Here is a 26,744-nt window from a genome sequence, read left to right on the forward strand (position 1 = left end):
CACTCTGAAAGGAAAAACGAATACTTTGAAGTCTGCATGAGAGGTAAAAAAAAAGGCTCTGGGCTGCAGTAAAAAGTATGTACAGAACATGCTGTACCTGTGGTCTGAGAGCTGAGGAGACTTTAGGTGACAGATTCAATAGGGAGACACACAAACATTGATGTTTCACCAAAATGCATCCGGAGATTAAAGGCCTTCATAATTTTGCAAGAATCAGTTTAATCTCCCTCATTTTCTCCATCATATTAAGACAAAATGCAGCAGATCTGTTAAAAATGCAACTGGGGTTACATTTTATATAAAAGCTGCACAAAAAACGTATTAATTAATTAATTAATTAATTCAGGAAAATGTCTTTTAAAATGCAATATTTAACAATTTTTAAAAATGATTTTATTTATTTGTTCATTTTTTTTATCAATGTTGTAATGCCATGAATAATAAAGAAAGCAATTTTTATTGAACAAAACTGAAAAAAAAATCTGCAAGAGGCAAGTCCTACAATACAGGAAATTGTACATTCATAGATATTTTCCTCTTTACACTTTTCATTTGTTTCCATGCATGTCTCCTATCTACTCTGTGGTAAACACTGCCTGCAGCTGAAGTGAACACTCAGAAGTTTTGTCTCGTGACTGTTGGTTGCAGTTGAGTCACTGATGGCTTCATGGTTTTGGAAAAGACTGCAGAATTTTAGCTTTTTTTAAGAAACTGATTATTACAAATGCTTTAATGTTTTACTTAAGAAATGTTGAAAGAAGAGTTTTAGATTGAAATATTACAAGTTTAAGTGTGCAAATGTGTTCAATTTGGTTAATTTTGCAGATGAAACTGGATGCCACACATGATATATTTAATAGCCATCAGAAAGTTTAAAAAAAATCATTTTTCTGTTGTTACAGTTTCTGGTTCAGATTAATGGTGTCATTTTGGTGATTTTTATAAAGTAACATATCCTTTAAAACCCCTGGGGGTGTTTTGGGGTTCAGAAGGTTTCGATGGAAACATATTCTTCATCTTTAATTGTGATATAAATCTTTTTTTTTCCGATTTGGTCTTTAACGTCCTTATTTTGCATTTTAAGAATGAAGACAATGAAAAAGAGTTTGTTGGCGTGACAGAACCTGCAATGAAAGTCTGTAACCACTGAATTCTTTTACAGCTTCTGTTATAAATAATGCAGAATATTCCATTGCTTATAAATGTCACCTTAAAGGAACATTGCTTATTTCTATCTAGTATATTTAGATAGCTAACATATGCCGGGTTCCCTCCCTGCTCTGTGCACGAGCGCGAGCGTGCACGAGACACGCTGCAGTAGAGCTGTGTAGGTCTGTCTGAGTCACTTTGCTTATTTCTTATTTACAGAGTCAGAGCTGTATACAAACATGACATTTTTTTCAGCACAGACACAAAACCAACAGCCAGCAGACGGTAAAGAGAAATTCTGTGACTCTGACAACATGTGCACCTTTAAATTACTTCACAGTTAGATTTTGCATGACTTTATCACCAAAGGTATATTTTTTTGCATTGTTTGTGCTTTTATTTTCCTCCTGACATGCATTTTTAAAATGACTGCATCAGTCAAGGTTTACTGGGCATATCTCGTGAAAAAATCTCCCTGAAATACAGAAATCTAGCAATAGATGTTGCATCAGATTGTTTATCACCAAAGCTGTATTTTTGTCCAATTTTTCTGTTCCTCCATCTTTTAAATTGCTGCATCAGTAATGGCATTTGGTACACATTTCTGGGAAAATTCTGTCTGAAATATTGAAATCTACCGATAAATTTTCCATCAGCTTCTTTATCTCTAAACCTATATTTTCTGTAGGTTTGTAATCTTTTAAGATGCTGCATTGATCAAGGCATATTGTGCACATTTCTTAGAAATTCTGCCTAAAGATCAAGCAATTTTTTCAATTCTTGGCAAGATTTCCAGTATATTTATTACAGTGATAAGTAGAGAAGTGTCCCCAAGCTACAAATATTCTGTCCTTTCTCAAAAAAAATGCCCAAATAATAATAAATCTTTCATACATGCACAGCAAAAAACCAGCTTTTAAAAACCAGCACCTGTATCTCAGTGACAAGAGTTCAGACAACCAGAAGGTTTTACTCGATGATTACTCTGATAAGCAGCTGGCTGACAGAATAAAAAAAGACAACACATGCAAAAAAAAAAAAAAGAAACTTCCTTGCACAGCCTGTTTCTGAATACATATTGTATGAATTCTTTAAAATGCAAGTGGATTTAGGTGCACTGAATAAGTCAAGAGCTCCGACTGAAGGAGCAGGAGAATGGAAGAGGCGGCTAAAAGCGAACAAGGTTTACTTTCCTGCAAAGATGTGAGAATAAAGGGAGAGTTTTTTCTTTTGGAGAAAACAAGAGGAGAGAGAAAAATAGAACAGAAAGCACTCGAGAAGAGAGAAACAGAAAAGCTGTTGGAGCTGCAGGAAGTGGGAAAGGCTATATTTACCCTCTAAAAAGGACAGTGATCAGAAAGGTGGCAGTTTGAATCCCACCTGGGAGAATGTGAGGAGACAGAGAGGAAGAGATGAAAGGAACAGATGGAGAGGAGGTGGCTGGATGGAGGAAGAGGAGAGATGAAGAGCAGAGGGATGGCGAGCCGTTGTATTATTAATTGTGGTGAGACGTCCTGAAGTGCAGCAGTGGAGCGTCCGTCCATTAGGAGCTCCGACGCTCTTATCCTCTATTTATGTTCCGATTTCTTTCTAAATAGGGAAACATGACTCACTCGCTCCTCAGTTCCTGCTTTTGACTCCTCTATCGCTGTTTCCAGTCCTCAGATACACGACTACAAGCCTTTTTAGTGCATGGCGGCAGGTCCAACTGATGTAAACTCTTGAAGGCCAATACTGACACCTTTATTAATGCATTCTCAGACCAATGCCTGAGCAACAAATCCCAGTGTAATCAGATTACCTGGACTACAAGTATTCACAAGAGGTTTCTCATACTGTTTGTTTGATCAAATTCTCTTTGATTTAACCAACCAACTGCACTGTTAATGCAGAAACTCTTCATCTGGTTACCCTAATGAACCAAATTACCTGTCATTTGGTGCTTTTTAAGTTTGTACAAATTGCAAAGTTCCAACATTGAAGGTGTAATTATCTGATTATGTCATCTACTCAAAAATGACCAACATTCATGTCAATATTTTGTCCAAACTTTCAAAATTAGACAAAATAAACAGCAGGAGCAGCAATCAAATTATTCCATACAGCACCTTTCACATAAGCCAATGCACTTTAAAGGGATTTACAAATAAGAGAATATAATAGAATTTCATAATTGTCATTGCAAAAATTAAACAGCAAACCTGTCATTGCACTCATAAAATCAGACATTTTCTTCTAAAAGCACAGTGAATAATGTGCGAGTATAAAACATGAAAAGCTATTAGAAAAACACAAGAAAAATAATAACTCACAAATGCACATAATGGTAACTAAGGATCAGCATAATAATACAGGTTATTATCATGGAATACTTACTCTAAATAGAGAAAAAGATTTCATCGGACTTATTTTAGAGAAATTAATTGGATAATAAAATCAATAAAAGGCAACTAAATGGTTAAAAACAGTTGAAATAAGAAAAAAAAATTGTAAATCACCAAACTCTATGATGTCTTGCACTGCAATGAGAAAAAATGACATCATTTGATAAAATCTGGGAACTCATTACAGTAAAAGAATGGAAGAGGAAGAGCCATATGTATGGTGGTGGCATCATCATTGCTGTAGGCGGAAAGAGCAGAACTTCCTGTTCAGTCTTTTATCAACATGCTGCTCAGAATTAAAGCCAAATATGAGGATTTATGAAGTTGATTTCACTGAACAGAAGTCTGTGGTTGTTGTTTTTGTCTTGCAAAGTGCAGATTTCGTTTACAAAACAAAAGAGAGCGGGAAACTTCTCTGCAAAAGTGTTTAGGTCAGGTGAAGTTTAAAGTACCAAACAAATACACATATTTACCTGCATATGCACACAAAAAGACAAACAGACGAAGGGGCGGTGTGGTGTTTTAGTGTGTCTGGAAGGAGTTTTTGTGTGTTTGCATGTGTGTTGCACAATGCGACATCTGCTCCTTTCTGTCGGTACTATTTTCAGACGCTGACCAGCGTTTCAGCCGAACGCACCATAGAAATCGTTGTGACGCACGCAAACACCCACTCGTGCACCCAAACACATACATGCCAAGTGGATTACATACATTACCCTCACACGTGCACACCACTGTGCTGCATTTACACCGTTAGTCACCTGTTATTACACACAAGTTACGCATAAGTCCACCAGAGAGACGCAGCAGAGTGGATCATTGTTGAGGAAACTTTATTGTCTTGCAGCTCCAGCTCTTAGTTTATAGCATTCCTGTCTTGAAATGTCAGTTTACGGAACATTATCCAGGGGTTTATACCTTCATCTTGCTCTTTCCTCGCTCCATTATCTCGTTCGTCTCTGCATGTCTGATCTCTGCTTATCAATTTACAGGATTTGCTATTTATTTTACCCAATGGACCATTCAAATGACAAGTAACGACAGCGGAGAGCACAGAAAAAGCAGGAAAAAGCATAAGATGTGAGATAAAACAAACACTCCAGTAGCTCTAGTGACCCCGATAGTGCAGACAGCAACCTTTCTAATGACCAGTCAGCTCTGTGAGAACTCATCACGCATGCACACGCTCATAATTATAGACATACACACTGAGAAAGTCATGAAATTACCCGTTTTAACCTTTTGCCCGTTGTGGCATTTGCATGTGTCTGACTGTGAGAGTCTGAGTGAGAAGACATTAGCATAATACGGTTACTATGGCAGCAATCAGTGAGTATTATGCAGGAAAAATTACTTTGTGATCTTTACTATGTGAACAGCAAAAGAACAATAAGTTCTTTTTCCACCACACTGTGACCAGCCATGATCTGATTACATGTTGCACAAATGACACGAGCGATTTCCTTTGTGATGAATGTGTTGCTTTGTTAGTAGCCAGTTTAATGTGCAGTAGTGGGGCATGTTTGGTTTGCATTAGGATGAAGTAGTGTCAGAGGACCATCAGTTAAAGGGGAGTTCTGATATTGTCCAACATGGGTCTCGTTTGGATGCTGACTCACATTAAATCTACTCACAGCACCTCTGAGAGTCAGAAAAAGCAACACCAGTGACAAGAACAAAACATTTTCTAAACACATTACTCCTGAGTTGAACAGTAGGTTATTAGCTCTCAGGTAAAATTAAGAACTAACAGTTTAAATTTACTGTGTTAAACATGCAGACCTCATAGTAGGAACAAAAGTCAGCACAACTTTCATTATTGGGATTCAAATCATTAATTTTTTTTAGTATGTCCATCTTTATTTTTACTGACAAACTCAACCCTCCTCAGAATTAAGAAACCAAATTTCAGTTGAGGCATTCTACCATTATTTGTTTAAAATACGCCACGTGTTTGTTCAATTAGATTCAAATCAGGCGACATATTTGTTCAGGTCAGTGTTTTTTTTTCTCTTTAGAAGGTCTTGTGTGATTTTGTGCTTTGGATTATGCTGAATTCTTCTTCTTCTTCTTCTTCCCTGTTTCTGCAGACTGGTAGTCATCTAGCTAGACAATGTTTTGGTAAATCCACAGACATTTATTGTGTGTCTATAAAAGTCATCTGTGAAACATTTTTTGCACAGATGTAGCCCCATATCCTCACACTTCCAGCTCTGTTCTTCACTCTCAGGACTATGCATTCAACTGTGGCAGTTTTTCGCCTGGTAAATGCAATACATGCTGAAAAAATGGTCTTGGTATCGTCTGACCACAGCTTTATTTCATGTTATTTTGTGAAGTTTAATATTTAAGACTTGCCAGAAAACAAGCTTTTTTTTCTTGGATGCCCTTTATAAAGGTTAACATTATTTGCTATCCTTGACACTGTCTAAGTTGTCACAAAAACTCTGATTTCTGCTGATAACTCCCGTGCTAAGTCTGAAAAACTTGTCTTTGTGTTTTCCAGAGATACATTGTGAAAGTTGCGCACTGCTTGTGGAGTCATTTTAGGAGTACGTCTGCTGCAACCATGACTGGTGGGACTATGGCTGGTCTAAAACCTTCTGATTACTGCTGCAACTTTCAACAAAATTGGAGTTGGTCACTAATCTTCCTGTATCCTATTTTATCCATCAGATTGGAGCATTGTAAACATGCAGATAAATCCAGCCACACAGGTCCAAAATTCTGACAGCTCTGGTGTTTGCAGGTCAACTATGTTTGTCTAAAAGTTTGTTGTTCGCAGGTCATTTTAGAACCCTGGTCATAAAGTGGCTAGTTGGAAATCACTGACTTACTTTTGTTTCTACTTTGGGTCCATATTATGAATAACCTTTTAACGGTAGAATTTGTTTTTGACTGTGCATAAGAGGAAATATGCTATTTGTCAGCTTAAAAATAATGTATTTATTGAGAGGTGATGCAATGATGAAGTGATTTTGCGCCAGGCTCGACTCACGTCTGTTGTCTGCTATAAATCCAAATTATGTGAATAACCACACGGAAACCCAGAGCCAGCATAATAAGCAGACTGGTCAAGAACATGCAGTTTATTGCATCAATTCTTTCTTGTTTGTGTGAGTAATTATTACACTGGTTGATTTTATTATGAATGTGTTAAGAGGCATCTGAGTGCACAATGTGCGTTGGTTTCTGCGAGGTTAGAAAGTCAAATAAAGACATTGAGCACAATCTCCAAAGACACAATATGAAGCACAAACACACCTGAGCCAACTGAATGTCTGGATCTGAATACTTTCCCTGCACGTTCGCTGCACGTGCACAAACACAGCTCAGCAGATTAAATGTCACAATCCCTAATCAGTTCTCCTCAGATGTGCAGCATCCAATAAACACCAGCAGCGAACACACACACACACACACTTTCAGACACACATCCAGGTGGAGCGGCTGCAGTTATCCTAATAATTGTTGCGACAGCAGCGGTGACAGCCGTGAAAGCCTGACTGACAGACTGGACAGACAAATGGCCCCATTCACTCATTCATCAACACCTGCTACGTGGAGTCGCCTTAGTGGATATTTGCTGCCAAGATATGCTGATTTGTTTTGTTGAGTTGAGTATTTGAAATTGGGGAAAAAATAAATTTACGCATGGAATGTACAAAACAATGTTTGGAAAAGGAAGTGGGGTGAAGAAACGAACCGTCATGCAGGAATTATATTAAAAAAGATGCTACTTGGCTCAGATAGTTGAACATATTCATTCTGTTTTTAAAAATACACCTGCAATAACTATTGGACAGCAGTAGCTCGGACTTTCTTTTCCTTTCAAAATCATGTTTAGCTAAGTCAACACCATAAACTGCTATTGGGATACCAAGTTTTTACTAAAGACAGGGAATTAGGCAGAAAAGGAGGAGCTCTTTTATATATTCGAGATCATCTTAAATCTAAATAAGCAGATTGTAATTCTTTACACAACCTGGAATGCTTGTATCTCTTGTATTAGCCCCTTGCATGTGTTTTTTTCTCCCCTGGCAAATCTTTTCATGTGGAGCCATGATGTAAACATGCAGATAAATCCAGCCACATAAGTCCAACATTCTGAAAGTTCTGGTGTTTGTTTATGGCTTTGTTTACTGCTGCAGCTGTGTTTCAGCTGATTTTTAGTTGATCACCAAACTTCCCGTATCCTTTCCACCGATCAGATTTCCAGCTACTCTGGCAAATCTTTTTCACGTGGAGCCATGATGTGAACATGCAGATAAATGCAATCATATAGGTCCAATATTTTGAAAGCTGTGGTGTTTGCAGGCCACCCATGTTCATGGCGTTATTTTAGGAGGATGAGCGCTGCAGCCCTGATTAGTGGTACTGTGTCCCGTTTACTGCTGCAGCTGTGTCTCAACTGATTTTTAGTTAGTCGCCAAACTTTCTGTATCCTTTCCATCTATGAGATTTTCAGCTACTCCAGCAATTCTTTTTCATGTGGAGCCATGATGTAAACATGCAGATAAATATAGTCATATAAATCCAAAATTCTGTTGTTGTGTGTAGCAAACCCCAATTATAGTGACATTATTTATGACGAACTGAAGCCCTTCATAAAGGAAGTAGGTACCAAGACTGAACTAACTGTGTTTGGTGGCTTTCATATAAAATGGCAAAAAGTGAAACTCTCAAAAGCATAATTCAAGGCCCAAGTGATCGTTATTTAATCAGCATAAACACAGATAGATCTCATTTTTACTCACAAACATGAAAGAATCATGAAATATTTTGATCTCATAAGACGCATTCCAGTTCAAAACCTGATTGTCATGCTGCCAAGATAAACATATTTTTAAGTTTAGTTTTGTTTCTTTGGGTTGAGTGTTTGGAATTGGGGGGGAAATAAACTAATCTACAGATGAAAAGGTAAAGTAGACAATGTTGAGTGGAGAAAAGAGCCATGTGAGGCAGGAATTAAGTCGAACAGGACAGAGACAAACCCGGTGACTTCATACTTTGCTGCCTCCACCTTTACATATTTCATCTCTCCGGCTATTTATGCATAAATATATATATAAAAAGGACACCTATGCTGAATTATTGATAAATGAAGAGAAGGCGACCTCCATGTTTCTCTATTACACAGCATTCCTGTCTTCCTGGAACTCTAACGCTCGTCTGCACCGCCTCGTCAGACACATTTATTTTTCAGCAAAGACACTCGGCTGTATTCTGTCAATGTACAAAGTCAGGCACATGGAGAAGACAAGAGTGACCAGTTCTAAAATATCACACAGAATAGACAACTTTAGCTTCAGAAAACTGGACTATATAAACTCGGCTCTATTTATAGCAAAACACAAGGATGGAGTCAGCAAATGAAGTTCAAAAAGCAACACAAAGGCAAAGCAATGGGAGTCTGACAACTGGATTCAGTTGTTAATGACAAAGGAGGGGCAGAACTAGACTTTGAAATGTGTAAAGTATTATTCGTCTATGCAGCGGGCACAAAAAGTAAACTGCCCTTCAAAGACGAAGCATTTCTTTCTGTTCATATCAAACAAGATACTATTTAAAATGCACAAAATGTGCACTTACTGCCCTAAAATAACAAATTATTATGAATGCAACTGTAATTTCACCATGTTATTACCATTAAGTATGCATGTCTTTACTAACCCTCTGAACTCCGAGCAGTTTTTGGGAGTTTTTGTTTTGTTTTGTTTTGTTCCTGTCACATTTTAACTCACTGTGAACTCATTTTTTACTGCAATATAAAGTCCTGCACCTCTATGGAAACAGTACAACCCTGGCGAGTTTGCATTCGCAGGTTTAAAATGTGGTGATGATCTATGTCAACCCCTGGGTGTGCATTCAGTGTGGGAAAATTACATTTAGACTTCAGTTTCATTTACTTATTCACTATTGTGTTTTTACTCACTGTGTGCTTAGGTTTAAACAGTGAAACTACTTGGTTAGGTTGAGGAAAAATGTCATGCTTCAGTTTTAAGGTTTAATAACATATTTGAAGCTTCTTCTTAATTATTTTGGTCACGCTGCACCTAATATATGATTAAAAATAATTGACAATTGGAACGAAATGAAAGAATACAACTGGGAATGCTCCCAATGGACTGTACAGGGAGAAACTGTTATATTTCACTCTGGTGCAACATCAAAATATTCAGACCCATAAATTGAAAAAAAACTCTGTACAATATCAGTTTCTCTACATATACAAGATTCTGTACAACATAGTTTAAAAAATGTGTAGTATCATTATTTTGCTATATCAGTATTTCCACTCGTGGAACAATCTGTGTGAAAACGTTGTTTTTACATAGATGTATCGTTATCTTTTGCATCCAGTGGAATGTGTGCAATATCTGCATTTCTACATTTGGAAGAAACTGTACAACATCAGAAAAGAACACTTTTGTATATTTTGTATTTTCTTCTGATATGCCCTACATGTTTGCACAATAGTAATTTGCTGCAACAAACACTGCAAGTGGTGTATGGAACATGGTTTAAGACTGTAAAAGGATAAATACGGTGCTCTGTGGGAAAAATGGGACACGTATTACACAACAAGAGGTGATAGCCTGTTTTCTTTTTGACTTGTGGTCACAATATTCTTATCTTATAGTCTCTACTACGATGCTCCTATCCTCTCAACAATTGCTGTTCACAATACTGTTATTGACTTTGTACATGTGTGTATTTGCATTTTGTTTAACTACTGTCTGTAAAAAAAAAAAGGAAAAATAAAGTTTCAGAAAAATGTAATTGAGAAATTGCACTTGCACAAAAACTGTTATCTTCTTATTCCAAAGCCTTCAGCTGATGTAGAAGTTAGTGAAGGTTGGATATTAACAGAAGCTACTACAAGACTTATGAGGAATAAAACAGGAGAGAATCTGTTCTACATCTGTGACATCAGTGGTCCTGGTTGGCAGCTTCGCCTCCCTTTGCTTTGCTTCACTAACTTCTTTCTCCTACTGTTCTACTTACTGTCTTCTCTATGTGTGTGTGTGTGTGTGTGTGTGTGTGTGTTAGTGCATGAGTGTCTCAGTGTATGAGTGTGTTTTAGTGCATGTGTGTGTTCGTGCACGTCCTCCCTGTGGACTGGAAGCTGCACGTGATGCAGCTCTCCATGTCTGGTCTCCTCTCGGCTTCTCTTTCCATCTGTTTCATCGCTGCTTCCTCCTTCAGCCCACTTTAAATGTGTCTTTTAATTCTCTCTCTGTGTGTTTCTATAAAAGTCTCTTCATCTTCTCTTAATTTCACTGAGCTCCTCTTCATTTTAGAACATTGTTTTCTTTAAATGTACACCTTGTCTTCTCCCCCTCCTCTTTTTCTATACTCTTAAACTACTGATTCATTTTCCTTCTCCTCATCTTCTCCGGCCCCAATTATCATATTTCTATCTTGAACGAGGTTCAGACGTGGAATTACCTTCCGACCTTGTAAATTCAGGATAAAACATCATTTCTCCGTTTTACATTCAGGTTGTGCAGTGTTTTCTCCTGAAATCCCTGCCCCTGCTTGGGTGCAAATCAGCTGAAAACAGTTTGTTTGCTCTCAGATTTATTGTTCGTGCAAACATCCTGTGCTTCAGTTTGAGTGCCTGAAACAACCAAAGTCCCGAACCAGATGAAAAACAACTAAAACCGACGATAGTCACTGTTTGCTTTACTTGCTGGATCTTAGTGTGTAATCGGGTTCATCCACTCCTGCTCTCTGCAGCTTTTTATACGAACCTGTAATCCTACAAGAAAACTGCTGAGTTCTAACATTTACAAATAATACATTTAGTTAGTTAGTTGTTTTATTTCTCTTACATTCAGGTTTAGCAGATCACTCACCAATATGAAGCACCTAATTTAATAACCTCAAGTGTTTTTGTTATGATTTAATGGTAAAGACATATTTCATATTGGAATACATCCATGATAACACACTTGGTCTTCAAGTGTTAATTTTGTGTGCTAATGAGAATACTGTTACTAAACAACAAACAACAAAATGGATGCCAAAGTCTTTCTCAGTGTTTATGAATTGAAAACTAGCCTACCAATAGCAAAAATATCAAAACTAACATTAAGCGACTCTAAAGAGGTATAGCATTTCTAAAAAAATGCAACTAATGTGGTCACATGTGTACAAAAATGGTCAGTTACTGATAAAGCTGAGGAATATTTGAGGTTGTGTAACAAATATTGTTTTATTTTATTCCAATCCATGCTAATGCTACAGTGGTAAGTTGCACTGTTACTGCTTAAATACACATTTAGCTGTTAATTAAAACATTTTCTTAAAAAATATCTGTAATGTTATCCAATGTTGTTGAAACGTTCCCTTCTAACTGTGATGTTATTTAGAATCTAATGTTGACCTCACTGCATATATTTCACCTGATTTTGACATAAACGACCCTCAACAGACAACCACCACAGCAACAGTCTTTGCATTGCTAAGTGTAATTAACACTCGTATTCCCCTGCTGCAGATATACGTTTACGTACCTGTTAAATTACCAGGAAGTGAAAGCACCATTAAAATAAATGACATGGCTGAGGTCGCTGATTCAGTTGATCCACGCTGGTGAACGATCTGCTGGACCCGGTTACACAGTAAAAACCTAATTAACCTGCGGTTCTCCTCAAGAAATGCAACAAGAAGCCGGTGTTCAGAGAGGCGACTGCCTTATGTAGCTGTTCTAGTAATAAGTACAGACGCTGGTTCATGTATTAACCCAAAAGTCCTGCAAGAGACCAAATAAAGTTCATGTAATAAGTTCTTCGAGAGCAGGAAGAGATGGACCCAACATATACTTTGCTTGCTAAAAGTAAATTTAAATATATATATACTCATTGTTTTACAATATGCTGCTTTGAGCTTTAAATTAATATATTCATAATTTCAATGATAATTAACACTAAATATTCAGTTTGTGAGAACAGAAGAAGTGTTATGATTGATACCAAGTTACGAAATTATTGTTATACAGTTCGGAAACATTAAAGTTTTGTTGTTTTTCTACATTGTGCCTGACTTTTTTAAAATAGAAAGTAATAGTAATCCAGAGTACTTGATACCAGTAAAATGGAAACTCCTTAAAAGGTAGAAGGAAATGAGCGGCAGGAAGTAGGCCCAAATATGGAAAGTATGACACCATTATGAAGCCATACATGAAGTCATCGTTTAAGGGAAAAAAGTGTAAGATTTCACCGGCAAAGATGAACAAATTAGCTTATAAGTTGCTTCATAACCAGCTTATCTTCAGTTCGGAGTCAGATTGGGTTTGTTTCAGTTTCATTCTGACTTTCATTTTTGTGATAAATTCATATTTTACCAAGCATTATTTTCTAAAATGATTAAATGAAAATAAGTTTTTAATCCTTGTTGGTGTTGTGATACATCGCTCAGCTTCCAATAAACATATTAATTCAAATTATTACTTTAAATTTGAGTATTTTCATGCCTTAATTCATGGATTTGTCTTGTGTCTGATGTCATTTCGACAAACTACACATACAGAAAAGATATAAAAAATCCGTCTTGACACTATAATATACTTATTAACACCATAAAATATGACAGCACTATAAAAACTTATTAATACTATAAAATACATCTTAACCCTAGAAAATACTTAACACTATAAAATACGTGTTAACAGGATTAAATATGCCTTAAATGTTTTAAGACGCCTTAACATTTTAAAATACATCTTAACACTATAAAATATTTATTAACAATATGAAATATTCCTTAAATCTTTTTAATATGTCTTAACACTATGAAATACACCTTAAATCTATAAAATACATCTTAACACTATTAAATATGTCTTAACACTCTGAAGCATACTTTAAATCTATAAAATGCCTCTTACCACTGCTAAAAACTGTGTATCTGAATGTAGACAAACAGTTTTCAGTGGCTTTACACACTTTTGATAGAAAAACAATACACAACCTTAATGCTGACTGAAAATAAAATGCTCTCAGACTGAACGACGACGCTGTTGATTAAAGTAAAGTAACTCTGAAGTTAGCGGGAGCAGCTAAAACAAACACGCTGAATCATCATCATTTCATCCAATTTACAGAATATTACGAGGTGGTCGTTGCATTTCCAATCCCGTCTTCCCTATCTCCTTCTTCTTCTCTTCCTGTTTCATTAACTTCCTCAGAGCCCGAGGCCTTAACCCACATTGCACACACACTCTCTTCATACATATCAGCCCTCTTTTGATCTGCATCACTATGACAGCTTTAATGGGGATTTCTTACGGTCTAAATAACACTTTGACTTGATTCCTTCTCCATGAAGGTTTGTGTGGGAGTTTATCGCCGTCCTGTAGTAGATTTGCTATATATAACCTGGTGTATTATCTCTGTGTCTGTCTTGAGGCAGCCAGAGCACGTTTCAGTACAGTATTCTGAACAACTGTACTCCCCAAAGACCCTGAAGGCATCACGTCGCCTCAAAGTAAATACAACATGAGTCACGCTCAATCTGCCTGATTGACTGACTTACATGCATCTACTTCTTCTTCCCTTTCCTTTAAAAGAACATTTTTCTTTTTGTGCTTTATTACTTCCCTCGTCGTTCTTACATCCATGCTTCCATTTATCCATCCCTTCCTTACACAGTTCTATGTCACATTTGTTCTGAATCCGTCATTCCTGCTTCCCTTTGTTATTCCCTCACATACTCATCTTTCTTTCTTTTTTCTTTTCTTTTCTTTTGCTTTCTGTCCTCCTTTCAACTCAAAGCCTGCATCTGGATCGATAAAGGGGAGGTGAGAGAGCAGTCACCCTTTATACTGGTCTCATTGTACCGAGAGCAGAAGCACTTAAAAAGAAATAAAGACAGTAGAACTGAAAAAGGATGTCTGTGTTTCCTTCTTTCTCATTATCTTCCCCTTGCTGTGTTCTTTATTTTTCCATCTCTTTTTCCTCGTTCTGTGTCGTCCTGTCCCATCCTTCCACTCGTTACTGCTCTCTTTCCATCAGTGGCTTTCCACTGTCTTTTTAATTCACCCTTCATCTTTCCTTCTTGCTTCATCTTAATCCTCTGAACCCAAAAACCCACTGGCAGATTTGGAAGGTCTGTTATCTTGTGGATATTTGGCTTTCAGAAAATCATGACATGCAGTTCTGTTGGAAAAATTGTCCAAATAGAAGTTTAAAATTGCAAAACTTGTTCTAAATCGTTCTGATCTCCATATGTCATTTGAAAAGTCATTAAAAAGTAAATAATTTACACCAGATTCTGTAAAAACCTAAAGATTCTGTGGCCCTGGGTGCTAAAAAGCTGTATTTAATCCATGGTTATGGGATACAAATTCCGGAGCTATTCGGTTGAACTGCAGACAGTGTTTCCACAATCATCAAAAAATTATCAAAACTCTAAACAGTAAAATAATTGCAATACGTAGCAGCACCATTTTTCCTTGAGCATTCATAACACCTGTGAGAAAAATGCTGTACATGTTGATTTTAGATTTTTTAAATTTTCACAATACTAAAAAAAAAATGCAACTTGAGATTATAACTTTATTGTACTGCACAGAAGACATTTTAAAGTTCTCTCTACTTCTATTCATGGTAGTTCTGTTTCTATAGAGATGCAGGACTTTAAATTACAGAGAAAAATGAACCCACAGTCAGTAAAAATGTAACGGGAGCAAAGAAAAAACACCCAGAAACTGTTTGGAGATCAGAGGGCTAATCCACATCTTATGAACCATTTGACATAACAGCTACTGGACTGTCATGGGTTAAATTATTAAGGTGACAATCTGACTTTTTTTAATGTTTGTCTGTCTTATGGAGTTATAAGACTATATGGAAATTATGGTGCTGATAAAATGGACAGCTTCAATATTTACTCTGCCCTGTAACGCAGCAGATTTTGGCAGTGATGCAGCTTATAGTCTGGATCCACAGATTTGTTAAAGGTTTCTGTATCATTGCCAGATAGCAGCACAGCGTCACTGTAACCATGACAACAAGTGAAAATTACATCACCTGCCTGCTGACGATCACATGATTGCGATCCTACTACAAATCCACCACTGCAGATTTATCGGGACTTATCCGGAAATTATACAAAAAACAACTGATTAAACTGTGGGGGTGTTTCCGAGTCCCATCAATTCCCGCCGCTCGCTACATATTTAGATCATGTGATTCGGTATCCGTACATAACGTACACATGCAGAACACACGCCTGTGCTCAGCGCAAGGTCATGTTGTTTGTGGGTACATCTATATTAAATAGCCACATTCTATAGCGCCGTGATTTCTGCCATGAAATTTTTTAAGATTTCGACCGGAAATGATACAACTGAGCAACCTTGCCGGAGTACTGCGCTCTCTTGTCTTTGTAATGCATTTTTCGATAAAAAACAATAACTCTTGAAAGTCTACAATCATGAACCTGGTGCACGTTAGAAAATGATCTTTATCTTTGTGATTTTATGTGTTCAACTTGTTGAATATACTTGTTGTGGGATGACTTCTTTTGATCAATACCCAACACCACAAACTCAAGCAAGTGTTTTTGGCTTCAGTTAGCAACACCTTAGCGTGTAGCGTGTAGCATTCTATCTGCCTGTAGGTATGTGACCCGATGGGTTAGTCCACCAAATTTAGCTTCAGTGTGAATAGTTACAGTAAAGTATGCCACAAATAAAGTCCTGAGTCTTGTTACACTTCTTACCAGATGTTTCTGTGCTCCAATTAGTAGGAGTGTTAATCTGTTTAGTGGAAATGTGTGTCAAATACAGACTACCAGAGCTCCAGGGGAAAACAGAGGAGATGGTGGTGCATTTCACACTAGTGATTAAAAAGGAAATGAGATAACAAAATGTGTAATCGACTCAAAGCATTCAGTCCTGCACCTTGTTGCATGTCAGTGATTTCAGTGAAATCCACAGACTGTATAGGTTTAGTGTGTCAGCATGGCTTGAATTTACAATTTGGTATGAAGTTGAATGAAGTAAATTGAAGTGACAAATGGTTTCTATTATTCAGAAAACTGTAAGTCTGATTGGTAATATTGAACCAATCAAAGCTAAACAACTAATGTAGGTACTTAAGAATGATTTCGTTATAACATGATATTACTGCAAATTTAGGGATTGAGGTTAAACGTCCAGTTAGATTCATATGTACCAAGGTCCAAATAATTCAAACTATACAAGTAATGAAACTACTTAAGAATAATTCTACTAAAACATAAAATTAATGCAAACATATGGATTTAGGGTTAAACCAAGTTCAGTTAGATCCATGTACTAATGTGCACAGATGTAAACGTACGTATACACACAATATCCTGGGACGATAACAAACTGACGAGATAAGTATTAAAGTGAGACATATTCTCCTCAAAGTAATAAAAAATCGTGAACAGAAGCAGGATTTAATAGAGAGACAGACAGCGCCAGAGGTATAGAAGGGATCATAGACATAGCTTGATGGAAATAAAGCAAAACAAAAAAGACAACTTCTATCTATTTCAGGAAAAACAGTTAAACAGTTAAAAAGACAATTTTGTCTTAATGTAAGGTAGGTTTTTAAATACTGCTGATGCTAACAGAGTCAAACCTTCAAAGGAAAGACAGATGAGAGGTCTGACTGCATCCCCACAGTGAAGAGGAAGAGGCCCAACAGTGGAATGAATAGCGTTTTCTATTTGAGCTGAATGGTATCGATTGTCTGGGAGAAGATGAGTCTGGATTTGTGAGTGTGTGTGCGAGTGCAGGTTTGTTCTTATGCAACAGTATGTTGTGAAACACGTTACTTAATGTATGTGTTCATGGACTGTTTATCTCTTACCTCCACCAGATGTGGCGTCGGGTTGAAGCCACACAGGTTGCACACCTGGCTGTGACACTGGGTACAGGAGTTGTAGTTGGGTGGGTCGGAGCTGCCGATGTTCAGCTCCGTTTTACAAAGAGGACAGTTAACTTTGGGCTTCAGCGGCTCTGAAGCGACCACCGGTGCTGTGGTGGGCTCCTGTTTCTGCGGAGTTTTCTGCAGATGAGTCTGTTGATGTCCTTGTGGCCCTTTTTGATGATGAGCTGGCGACTGCTGCTGCAGCATTTCCTGTTGGTGAGGCTGCTGCTGCTTCTGGGTTGGGGCATGTGGTCCACCCATTGAAATTCCCATTGGCGCTTGAGGACCTCCCATTTGGCTGGGTGGATAGGGGCCTCCCATTTTGCTCTGCGCATGAGGACCCCCCATTTGGCTCGGAGTGTGAGGACCCCCCATTTGGCTCGGCGCATGGGGACCCCCCATTTGGCTCGGCGCATGAGGGCCTCCCATGCCGAACGGTTTGCTGCCGGGAGCCCCTTGTTGTTGCTGTCGGTTGTCTGGGGTTGCATTGCTGAACACCACCTTGCCTCGTGCAGGGCTCGGTTGGGTGGAGGCAGTGGGTAGAGGGTCAACATTGATCAGGGTACTGGCCTGATTGAGCAGCGACGCCCCGAAGCCGAAGAGTTTGGTCAGGCCGTCCTGGGCAGGAGGAGGCGCCTGACTCTGAGGTCTGTGTGCCGGGGAGGATCCAGCACTCCTGGTCTGGTCGTGGTGCCGTGCCATGGACTGGTGCATCGGGGAGCCGCGACCCAAATCGGGCTGGGAGGGCGCTTTAGTCAAACCGGGGAGGGGTACAGCTCCAGGGTGGGGAATCCGTGGAACACCCGGCTGGCTGGGACCTCCGACAGCTGCAGGAGCTCCAGGACCTCTCTGGGCATACGGGTCGGACCTCATGCCCTGCTGAGAGGGTCCTGTCTGAGACTGGGGGCCGCCAGGGCCTGGATGTCTCTGTAAGCCCGGGGAGGTGTGAGGCTGGGTCTGGGCCTGAGGCGGAGGGTACGACTGGGCCTGAGGCGGAGGGTACGACTGGGCCTGAGGCGGAGGGTACGACTGGGCCTGAGGCGGAGGGTACGACTGGGGCTGCGACTGAGGATACTGCTGTGGCTGAGAGTACGGTTGGGCCTGGGAGTAGGGCTGGTTTTGGCCATAGGGCTGAGATGGAGGCTGCTGCTGCTGCTGCTGCTGCCGCTGGGTGGGCTGATTCTGAGCCAACGGTTTGGGCTGTGCTGCTGCTGCCGGCTGTGTTGGCTGATGTGTTGGCTGCTGAGGCTGGACAATGGGTTTGGCTTGGTGGGACGGAGAGTGAATCTGCTGTTGGCTCTTGGAGCGAGGTGTGGTCATATCAATGCCAAGAGCTCTCTGCATTTGACAGTTCAGACACAGCCATTCCTGGACCTGCAGACAGGAAACAGACAGATGTGATGTTACTTTAACCTTTAAAATTCCTGCTTTAGTTTGTCTGCGTCACATTGTACATTCATTGTCAGGCACTGGAGCTACTTATTTAGGCTAGCTGAAAACCCAGGACTGTTTTGAGTCTCTTTATTCACAAAAATTCAACCTCACGTATTCGGTATCTTTTGGATCGTCACTGGAATTCAAATCAGGTCTCTATGGGTTTCAGCAATGACCAGCAGAACCACACACCCATACCAAGCAGGTCACTGAGGTTAAAGGAGTTTTCTCCACTGATACAGTCATCATCGCGACACCATACATTCATTTTTCCTTCCAAAGCCGTCTGCTATTGATTACTTTAAATATCACTGCTGACTCAGACAGGATGCACCAGTCGCCTCACATCATCCAACCCACATGGACCCCATTCATTCATTCATTCATTCATTCATTCATTCATTCATTCATTCATTCATTCATTCATTCATTCATTCATTCAATCAACTTCAAAGCTGCAGATGAGTGGATGACACACAGAGCACGGGTCGTCTTTCTTTTTCTGAGGAAAAACAGGAGTGCAGAGAGAGAATAGTGGTAATCAAGCAGAAATGGAGGCAGAGAGAAGGTAAATCAAGCACAAATTGACTGCAATGCTGAGTGATTGCCTAGCTGAAGCTGCAAAACCTGAGTGCAAAAAGCATCACATCTTCACGAAATCCACACAGGTAACGCACACAAACAGCCAAATGAAACGAATACGCAACACGCCTCAGTGTCTAAAAATAAAAATAAAACATCACCCCTCCTCCTTCCTCCTTCCTTCTCTTCTTCTTCCAGATGAGAGCTGATACTCCCTCGTGTCCAGACCTTGCTCTGCTCTCTAATTTCTCCCGACTGCAAAAAAAAAAATAAAAACAGGAACAACCAGCACACAGCTCCTCTCTCAGCTGTGTGTCAACCTGCTCTACTGTAGCTTTGCATCCACCACTGTGACCCAGCTGCCATAAATAGTGCTGTTTTAGCTCCTCTGCAGCTACAGCAAAGCCAGTAAATCTCTGCACGTTTCAAGCGTTTTTTTCCTCCTCTCCCATCTCCCATCCCCTTTTCCTACCCACAATGCATTGCACAGATGTACTGTATCACCCCGCCCGCCATCCTCTAAAACCCCCTAATTTTTTTTTTTTTTTTTTTTTTTTTTTTTTGCAAGGTATCATAAGACGATGTGAATTTGAAGGGAAGATGTGGAGAGAAAGAAAAAAAAAGGCTGCATCAGTCACGTCTACTAACTAAGCAGTTCCTCCCACTGTGCTGTCCCAGCCTGCTTTGCCGTCTGGCATTTTCTAGCTTGACAGCATCACTGATCCCATGTTCTGTTAACTCAGCGGCTACATCCATCGCTACAGCCTGACATCCTCCTTTTCCTCCTCAACATATTCCCTGCTTCTCTCTTTTCCACCCAGTTTTTCCTGCTTTTCCTTTTCCTGCTCTCTCCCCGTCCCCGATCAGGTTGAAAATTTAGGTCTCGTTCCTTGAATAGCTGAAGGGGGGATTTGAAAGTATAATTTTGCCGTGCAGGCTCCTCCTACGTGGTGCTGCCATAATTACATCTGATGAAGATGGCGAGAGGGAGATGAAGAGAAGGAGAAGGGGAAGAGAAAGAGAGGGGGGAGAGAGCTGGTTTTAATGAGTCCCTGTCTACTCTTTTGCTTTATAAGCCTCATCACAAGAGATACTTGAAGGAATGAGGGATGCAGCGAGGGATGGAGGGATGTGGGAAAAAGAGCAGCGAGGAAGATACAGAGCGAGCAAACAGTGGAGGAGAAAGGAGTCAGCAGTTTTTTAATCCAGGCAGCTCTTCGGCTCTCATCATGTCAAGCTTAATCAACGGCATGGCAGCACAGAAAACCAGCCTCAGTGTGGTTAGAGCCAGTTTACCCGAATAGTACTGTAACAGGTGGAGGAGGAAGAAGAAGGAATCAAATGGCTGATTCTAGGCTTTTATGACCTCGTTAACCTAGTTAGCCATATGTTGCTTTTTATGTGCTAGAAGCCATATTATGAGTGAAACAAGTGCCACTTTCAGCATTTCTAGTCTCAAAAACATGGAGTCCCAGTGGTAAACTCAAGGACAAAACCCTGTCAGCTTGTAGAGTTGGGTTTCTGCAACATTATTCTGCATAAGAATCTGTTTCTAGTTCAAATGTGTGGCTGACTGACTTCAGTATTACAACTTGCTATTATGTATTATCATTTTACATCATCTTCTTTTAAATTACTGCTTAAAACCTATTCTTATAGGCTTGCTTTTATGTGATGTCGTTTTTTTTATTTTTATTTTTATCTTTTTTTAATGGAACAGTGTATCTTTATTGTCTGCTTTTTTGAACTTTATTGTTCATTTCAATCTTTACCATTCATTAATTTAAGTGCTTATGTTTTTTATTATTATTATTATTATTATTATTATTATTATTATTATTATTATTATTATTATTATTATTATTATTATTGTTGTTGTTGTTGTTGTTGTTGTTGTTGTTGTTGTTGTTGTTGTTGTTGTTGTTGTTGTTGTTGTTGTTGTTATTATTATTATTATTATTATTATTATTATAGCACTCTGTGGTAGAAAACACTTGACAAAATGCAAGTTAAACTAAAAAAAATATACATAAGAAAAACTTTTTTTGTCAGTAGGGAGAGCAAACCCTTTTATGCATCTGCAAGCAACCTCATGTTTGCATCCAGCTCAGGTTTCTCTACGACGTGTTTGCAGTATTAATTATGGTGCCTCTTGTCTTTGAACTGAAGTAAGAACTTAAAATACGCTTATTAGAAGTAAAAATCAGTGACACACATCATGGCTGATATTATATATAGCAACATATTTACACTTCCTAGTTATCTGGTGAGGCTTTCAAGTTAGTTGCAGCCGTATGAAGTGGGGGAATGCTGGGCTTAAACATGCATTTTATATTTTAATTGTTCATTTACAGTTTGTTTAATTTTTTTCTAAGTCATGAGAAGTTTATTTTTTTAGGATGGAACTTAGAACAGGGTTTCTGCAGATATCAACCAGTCAAATTTAATGCTTTTTAATGCCATTTTAATGCTATACTGTAGAAGTTTTATTGCCACAACTGTGAACTCAACAAATTACATAGGTTTGGCTTTTTTTAAAAGATGATTTTTATATGAAAACTATCACTACATTTCACTATTTCTGAATCTGGCTGTAGTCATTCTCTGAAGTCCACGTTTTCTAGCCATTTTTGCTGGAATTTGCGTTTTGCCATTTCCCAGATTTCCTCCACCAGGTCCAGCCTGCCGGCCACTTTTACCCTCCTGTTGTCTTCATTTATGGGCACCAAAAAATATTGTTGTCTTGTCTGAAAAAAATCCAAAAATCCAGCAAAAAATTCCCCAAATTTCTGAAAATTTGCAAAACGTTTAGGAAGAAAATTCCAATAATTACTTAAAAGTTTCCCTTAAAAGTTTTATTTAAAAAAGATAAATAAATAAATCCCCCAAATTTGGCTAGAAAATTCTTGTAAATATTGTCAAAAAATGAGTAAAAATCCTCCAAAAAAAAAATTCTAAAAATATCTAAAGTGATTACATACAGATCAGTAAAACTTCTAAACTAAAGAACATTCACATAAAAATCAACCAAAATCCATCGAATTTCGCTGGATTTTGGTTGATTTTTTGTGAATGGTCTTAAGAGACATTTTTTTTAGCACTTCTTTTTTTCCACCAAAAAATGTTCCAAAATTTCCCAAAAATCTTGAAAATGTAGATATCAGAAGTTTTCATTGTGAACACACACACACACACACACACACACACACACATTTTCAAACTTCAAAACGAGTCAATTTGACTTGCAGGACGACACGAAGGTTAAAAACATCCAGTTTTTGTACCCAACCGGCTGGAACGATTATCGCAATGCTTCGGCATGTTTACACAGATGCACATATCTGACGAATCGCAGTCTATAATTACATATTATTATAGTCAAATATTTTCTTGAAAACTGCAGAAAAAAATTTTAACGCCACTGAGAATCAAATTGAATGATTTTTAATGCCATTTAAGGCCTTAATTTTCGCAAAATCAACCTAATGACTATTAATGCTTTTTAATGCCCTGCAGAAACCCTGTAGAATAATGGCTAATGTTTTACATAATGTATATTTTAGGTGAGTGTACGTTACATAATGAGCCCTACTTTAGTCGCGCAAAGGCAACAACAAGTGCAAACAACAACAGGTTTCACAGAATGTGTGAGCGTCTCCACAGACTCACCTGCTATTCCGGTTCATATGGGGACATTCATGCAAACTGAAGGAAGTTTAAATGTGACGGTGATTAAGAAGCACACTGTAAGCCAATCACATCACTGTGAAACAGCTGCGGCAGTCACGGAAAAGCACGACAAAGGTAGTTTAACAAATGGGAAGACAATTAATTTAGTTGTGCGGCACATAAAACAGCTGAAATCTGCATCCAGAGGCAGATGGTGTGGATATTTTTATGGATGGGTAATTAGTGTAATGATGATTAATATCAAGAAAAAAATTAATATAATTTCACATGGGTAGCAAAATAACCTCTGAAAGTGCAACACAAAATGACAAAATACAATCTGGTGATATTACATGAGCACAAAGACAGACCAACAGCAGGAAGCAAAACTTTGATTTAGAGTTTTTTTCAGTCATTTCTCACTTAACCTTTAACTAAAGAAGTCCAACTGAGATGAAAAATATCCTTTTCAGGAGAACACTGACGGAAGATGCAACAACTGACAGGTACTGCAATAACTAACGAAGAATAGTCCAGGTGACATGTAGAACAATTATTACTTTTTCATGAAAGCACAAAATTTGATACAGTTTGGGGTCTGGAATATCACAAAAAGTGCTTGTGTTGGCCATGGTGCCCAACTTACTGTCCCTATTAACCAAATTATATAATTTTGCACCAGATCTCCTCAAAACAGAAAAAAACTACATCCACGTACATGTTTTGATGGTTTTGATTGGGTTATTCCATCTCAAATTGTACTTTTTGGAACAATTTCTGCTCAGCTATCTCTGATTTGCCTTTTATAGCATACATTTTGGAGAGTTAAAAGATAAATGTAAAACTTTAGCTTGATATATCAATTACCTTCAGAAATATGTATTTTTTTCAAATTGCCCACTGACCCACTTTCAGCTGTTTTATGTACCTATTGAATTTTGAGGTATGCTTCAATGGCACTATCTTAAAAACTATTAAAAATCAAATTATTTATTAATTCTCATCATTTCATTGATTCTGCCTTTGTGATATTATTAGTGGGATTTTTCTAGTGGGAAATTTCGATGCCTTGACATACGTATAATGTTCAAAAGTTTGGGGTCACTTAGAAATTGCCATTTTTTTAAAGATACACATATATATATATATATATATATATATATATATATATATATATATATATATATATATATATATATATATAGGATCAACAAGGACATGTATAACAAAAATTTACCTTCAAGCATCTCTTCCAGTAACTACATGAATTCAATAATTACAATAGGCAACAATTCAATGTGTTTCTCCAGTCTATAAATTTACATGTGCTTGTACTTTCTGCACATTCTTCATTTTTTGTGGTACAACATGTCATACCTGCTCAATCAGCAAGTGTTTCATATTAAAAAGTATTCTCTATGTTTTGTTGTGTATTATTGTGACATGCAGGTACATGTGATTCAGAAAATATCACTAGCTGACTTCTGCAGTGTCATTTTTTTGTAAATGTGCTCAAAAATGGAACTTTTTGTGACGACTTCTAATTTTTTTAATATTCAGACTAACACGTAAGATTATTTGATCTATTTGTCCAATACTGCAGATTCTAAATCTATGACATAATGAGAAATAACAGTAAAACTTTCAGGCTTTTATCTTTTATCTAATAGTTCCTGAGATATTGTCATTCAAACAGCCTCAGATTTCAATATGTGAAAATGCTATTATGCTATTAAAATTCCATATCAATTAGAGATGGCATGATGAGAAAAACTGTGAAAATTTCAGACTTTTATCTTCAATATTTCTTGAGATATTGTCGACAAACAGCCTCGAATTTAAATGCTCGAGAGAAAAACAAAGAAAAAAGTTGCCAAAAGTCGGTCAATGGGGAGTATTTTTTTAATTGTCATGGAAAGTATTTGACATAGCAAGCTAAAATTTAACAGATATAGATTTAAATATCCATAGTTTATTATCAAAAGGTTTCAAGCAATTCAGAGATGGTCTAACAGACGCAACCTGATGACTTGAGATGGACTGAACCATATGCAACATCATAAACTGTTCTGGTGAATTCAGACAGATTGTGACAGCATGACTTGTGTGAATGTTGTCTAGCGTTTCAAATGGCAGATCTAGAACTAGGACAAGCGACTTCTGTTTGCAGATTTGTTACCTCCTAATCATTTAACAGCAGCCGGAGACAACATGCAGACAGACAAATATCTCATATTGTTTATGAGCTGTCGCCACCATCTAACCATGGAAACACCTGCAGGCTCTTTGAAGCCTTTAGCTGACATCTCTGACACAGACTGATAAACCTGTCACGGTCCGTCTTTGAAAGGTTTAGGATCACTTCAGGTTTACAGGACTCCCGTCTGGATATGGTTAACATTCCTCCCAGTGAGTTAGCATACGGCTTGTCCATCAGCTCAGGCAATTTTCAGGCCCTGAGGAACTTATTACAGGAATAAATGGCTGTAAATGTGTTTTTTTTTTAAATGAAAGGAGGAAAAGGAGCCTGACAATCTGCCCCAGTGCTGAGTCTGCACACTCCAGCAGGAGAAACTGTAAAGGAAAGGAAGGCCACTATGAAAGAAAAAAGGTATGACATTTTCATTTCTGCTTCATAGCTTCATATGCATAAATCACAGAAATATGCTTGGGGAAGGAAATGGAAGAAGGTGTTTGTACCATCACATACCACAACACTAGACTTTATATCGATCACAGCAAAGGGATTTTCCACACTGAACCATCTAAAATTGCAAAAATATTAGTTGTTCTTGAATGGAAAGAGCTGCACATTTGAGGTTTATATGTGTTTTACATTTTGTTATGCTTTTATATATCCTGCAAGTGCTTCCTTTCTACAACCAGCGAACAGAAAAAACTTTAAAATGTCAGTTTTTTTTTTTTAAAAAAAGCATTTTTTTTCCAATGAAGATAGCATTAAATTAATCACAAAGACAGTCTAGACATTGTTAATGTGGTAAATGACTGTTCTAGCTGGAAACAGCTGATTTTTAATGGAATATCTCCATAGAGGTACAGAGGAACATTTCCAGCAACCATCACTCCTGTGTTCTAATGCTACATTGTGTTAGCTAATGGTGTTGAAAGGCTAATTGATGATTAGAACATGAATAAAAGTGTGAGTTTCCGTGGAAAACATGAAAGTGTCTGGGTGACGCCAAACTTTTGAACGGTAGTGTATACATATTTTTTGTTTATTTGTTGATTTTCTCCTGGTATTTCTTAAATGTTTGCACTATCCCCTTTGCTGCTGTAGCAATGCAATGGGATTAATAAAGGCTTATCGCATCGTATTGTGTAAAACTTGTCTAAAATGCCAGTTTTGTTGTGTTTTTCCAACTGAAAACCTCTCTGTGCTGCTGACAAACATGTTACAAACTATGCATGAAATGGAAAATAAATCCATTTTAAGCATATTTGCAGCACACGAACAAATCATCATAACTTACAACAGCAGGTTGCTTCTCAAAGTGACTCATATTAGTGTCAGAAATATGAATAACATGAGCATGATGGGACCACCTATGGAGACGTTTGGGTTGTTTCAAGGTAAGGACACCTACTCTAAATT

The 26,744-nt window shown here is 38.0% G+C and overlaps 1 protein-coding gene across 6 annotated transcripts in view; it reads right to left on the reverse strand.

Annotated features, from left to right (window-relative positions):
* bsna (bassoon presynaptic cytomatrix protein a) overlaps positions 1 to 26,744 on the reverse strand; it is a 223,826-nt gene that overhangs the window by 94,710 nt on the left and 102,372 nt on the right. For 4 of the 6 annotated variants that reach the window (XM_023270746.3, XM_023270749.3, XM_035948392.2 and 1 more), the window contains exon 3: positions 17,387 to 18,820. In XM_023270746.3, the coding sequence (XP_023126514.3) occupies positions 17,387 to 18,820 (1,434 nt within the window). Of the gene's footprint in view, positions 1 to 17,386; positions 18,821 to 19,623; positions 20,530 to 26,744 lie in introns of those variants that run through there. The other 2 variants (XM_055013044.1, XM_023270747.3) reach the window with 2 other exon arrangements.

The sequence above is a fragment of the Amphiprion ocellaris genome, chromosome 8 (assembly GCF_022539595.1).
Source record: "Amphiprion ocellaris isolate individual 3 ecotype Okinawa chromosome 8, ASM2253959v1, whole genome shotgun sequence".
Lineage (NCBI taxonomy): Eukaryota > Metazoa > Chordata > Actinopteri > Pomacentridae > Amphiprion > Amphiprion ocellaris.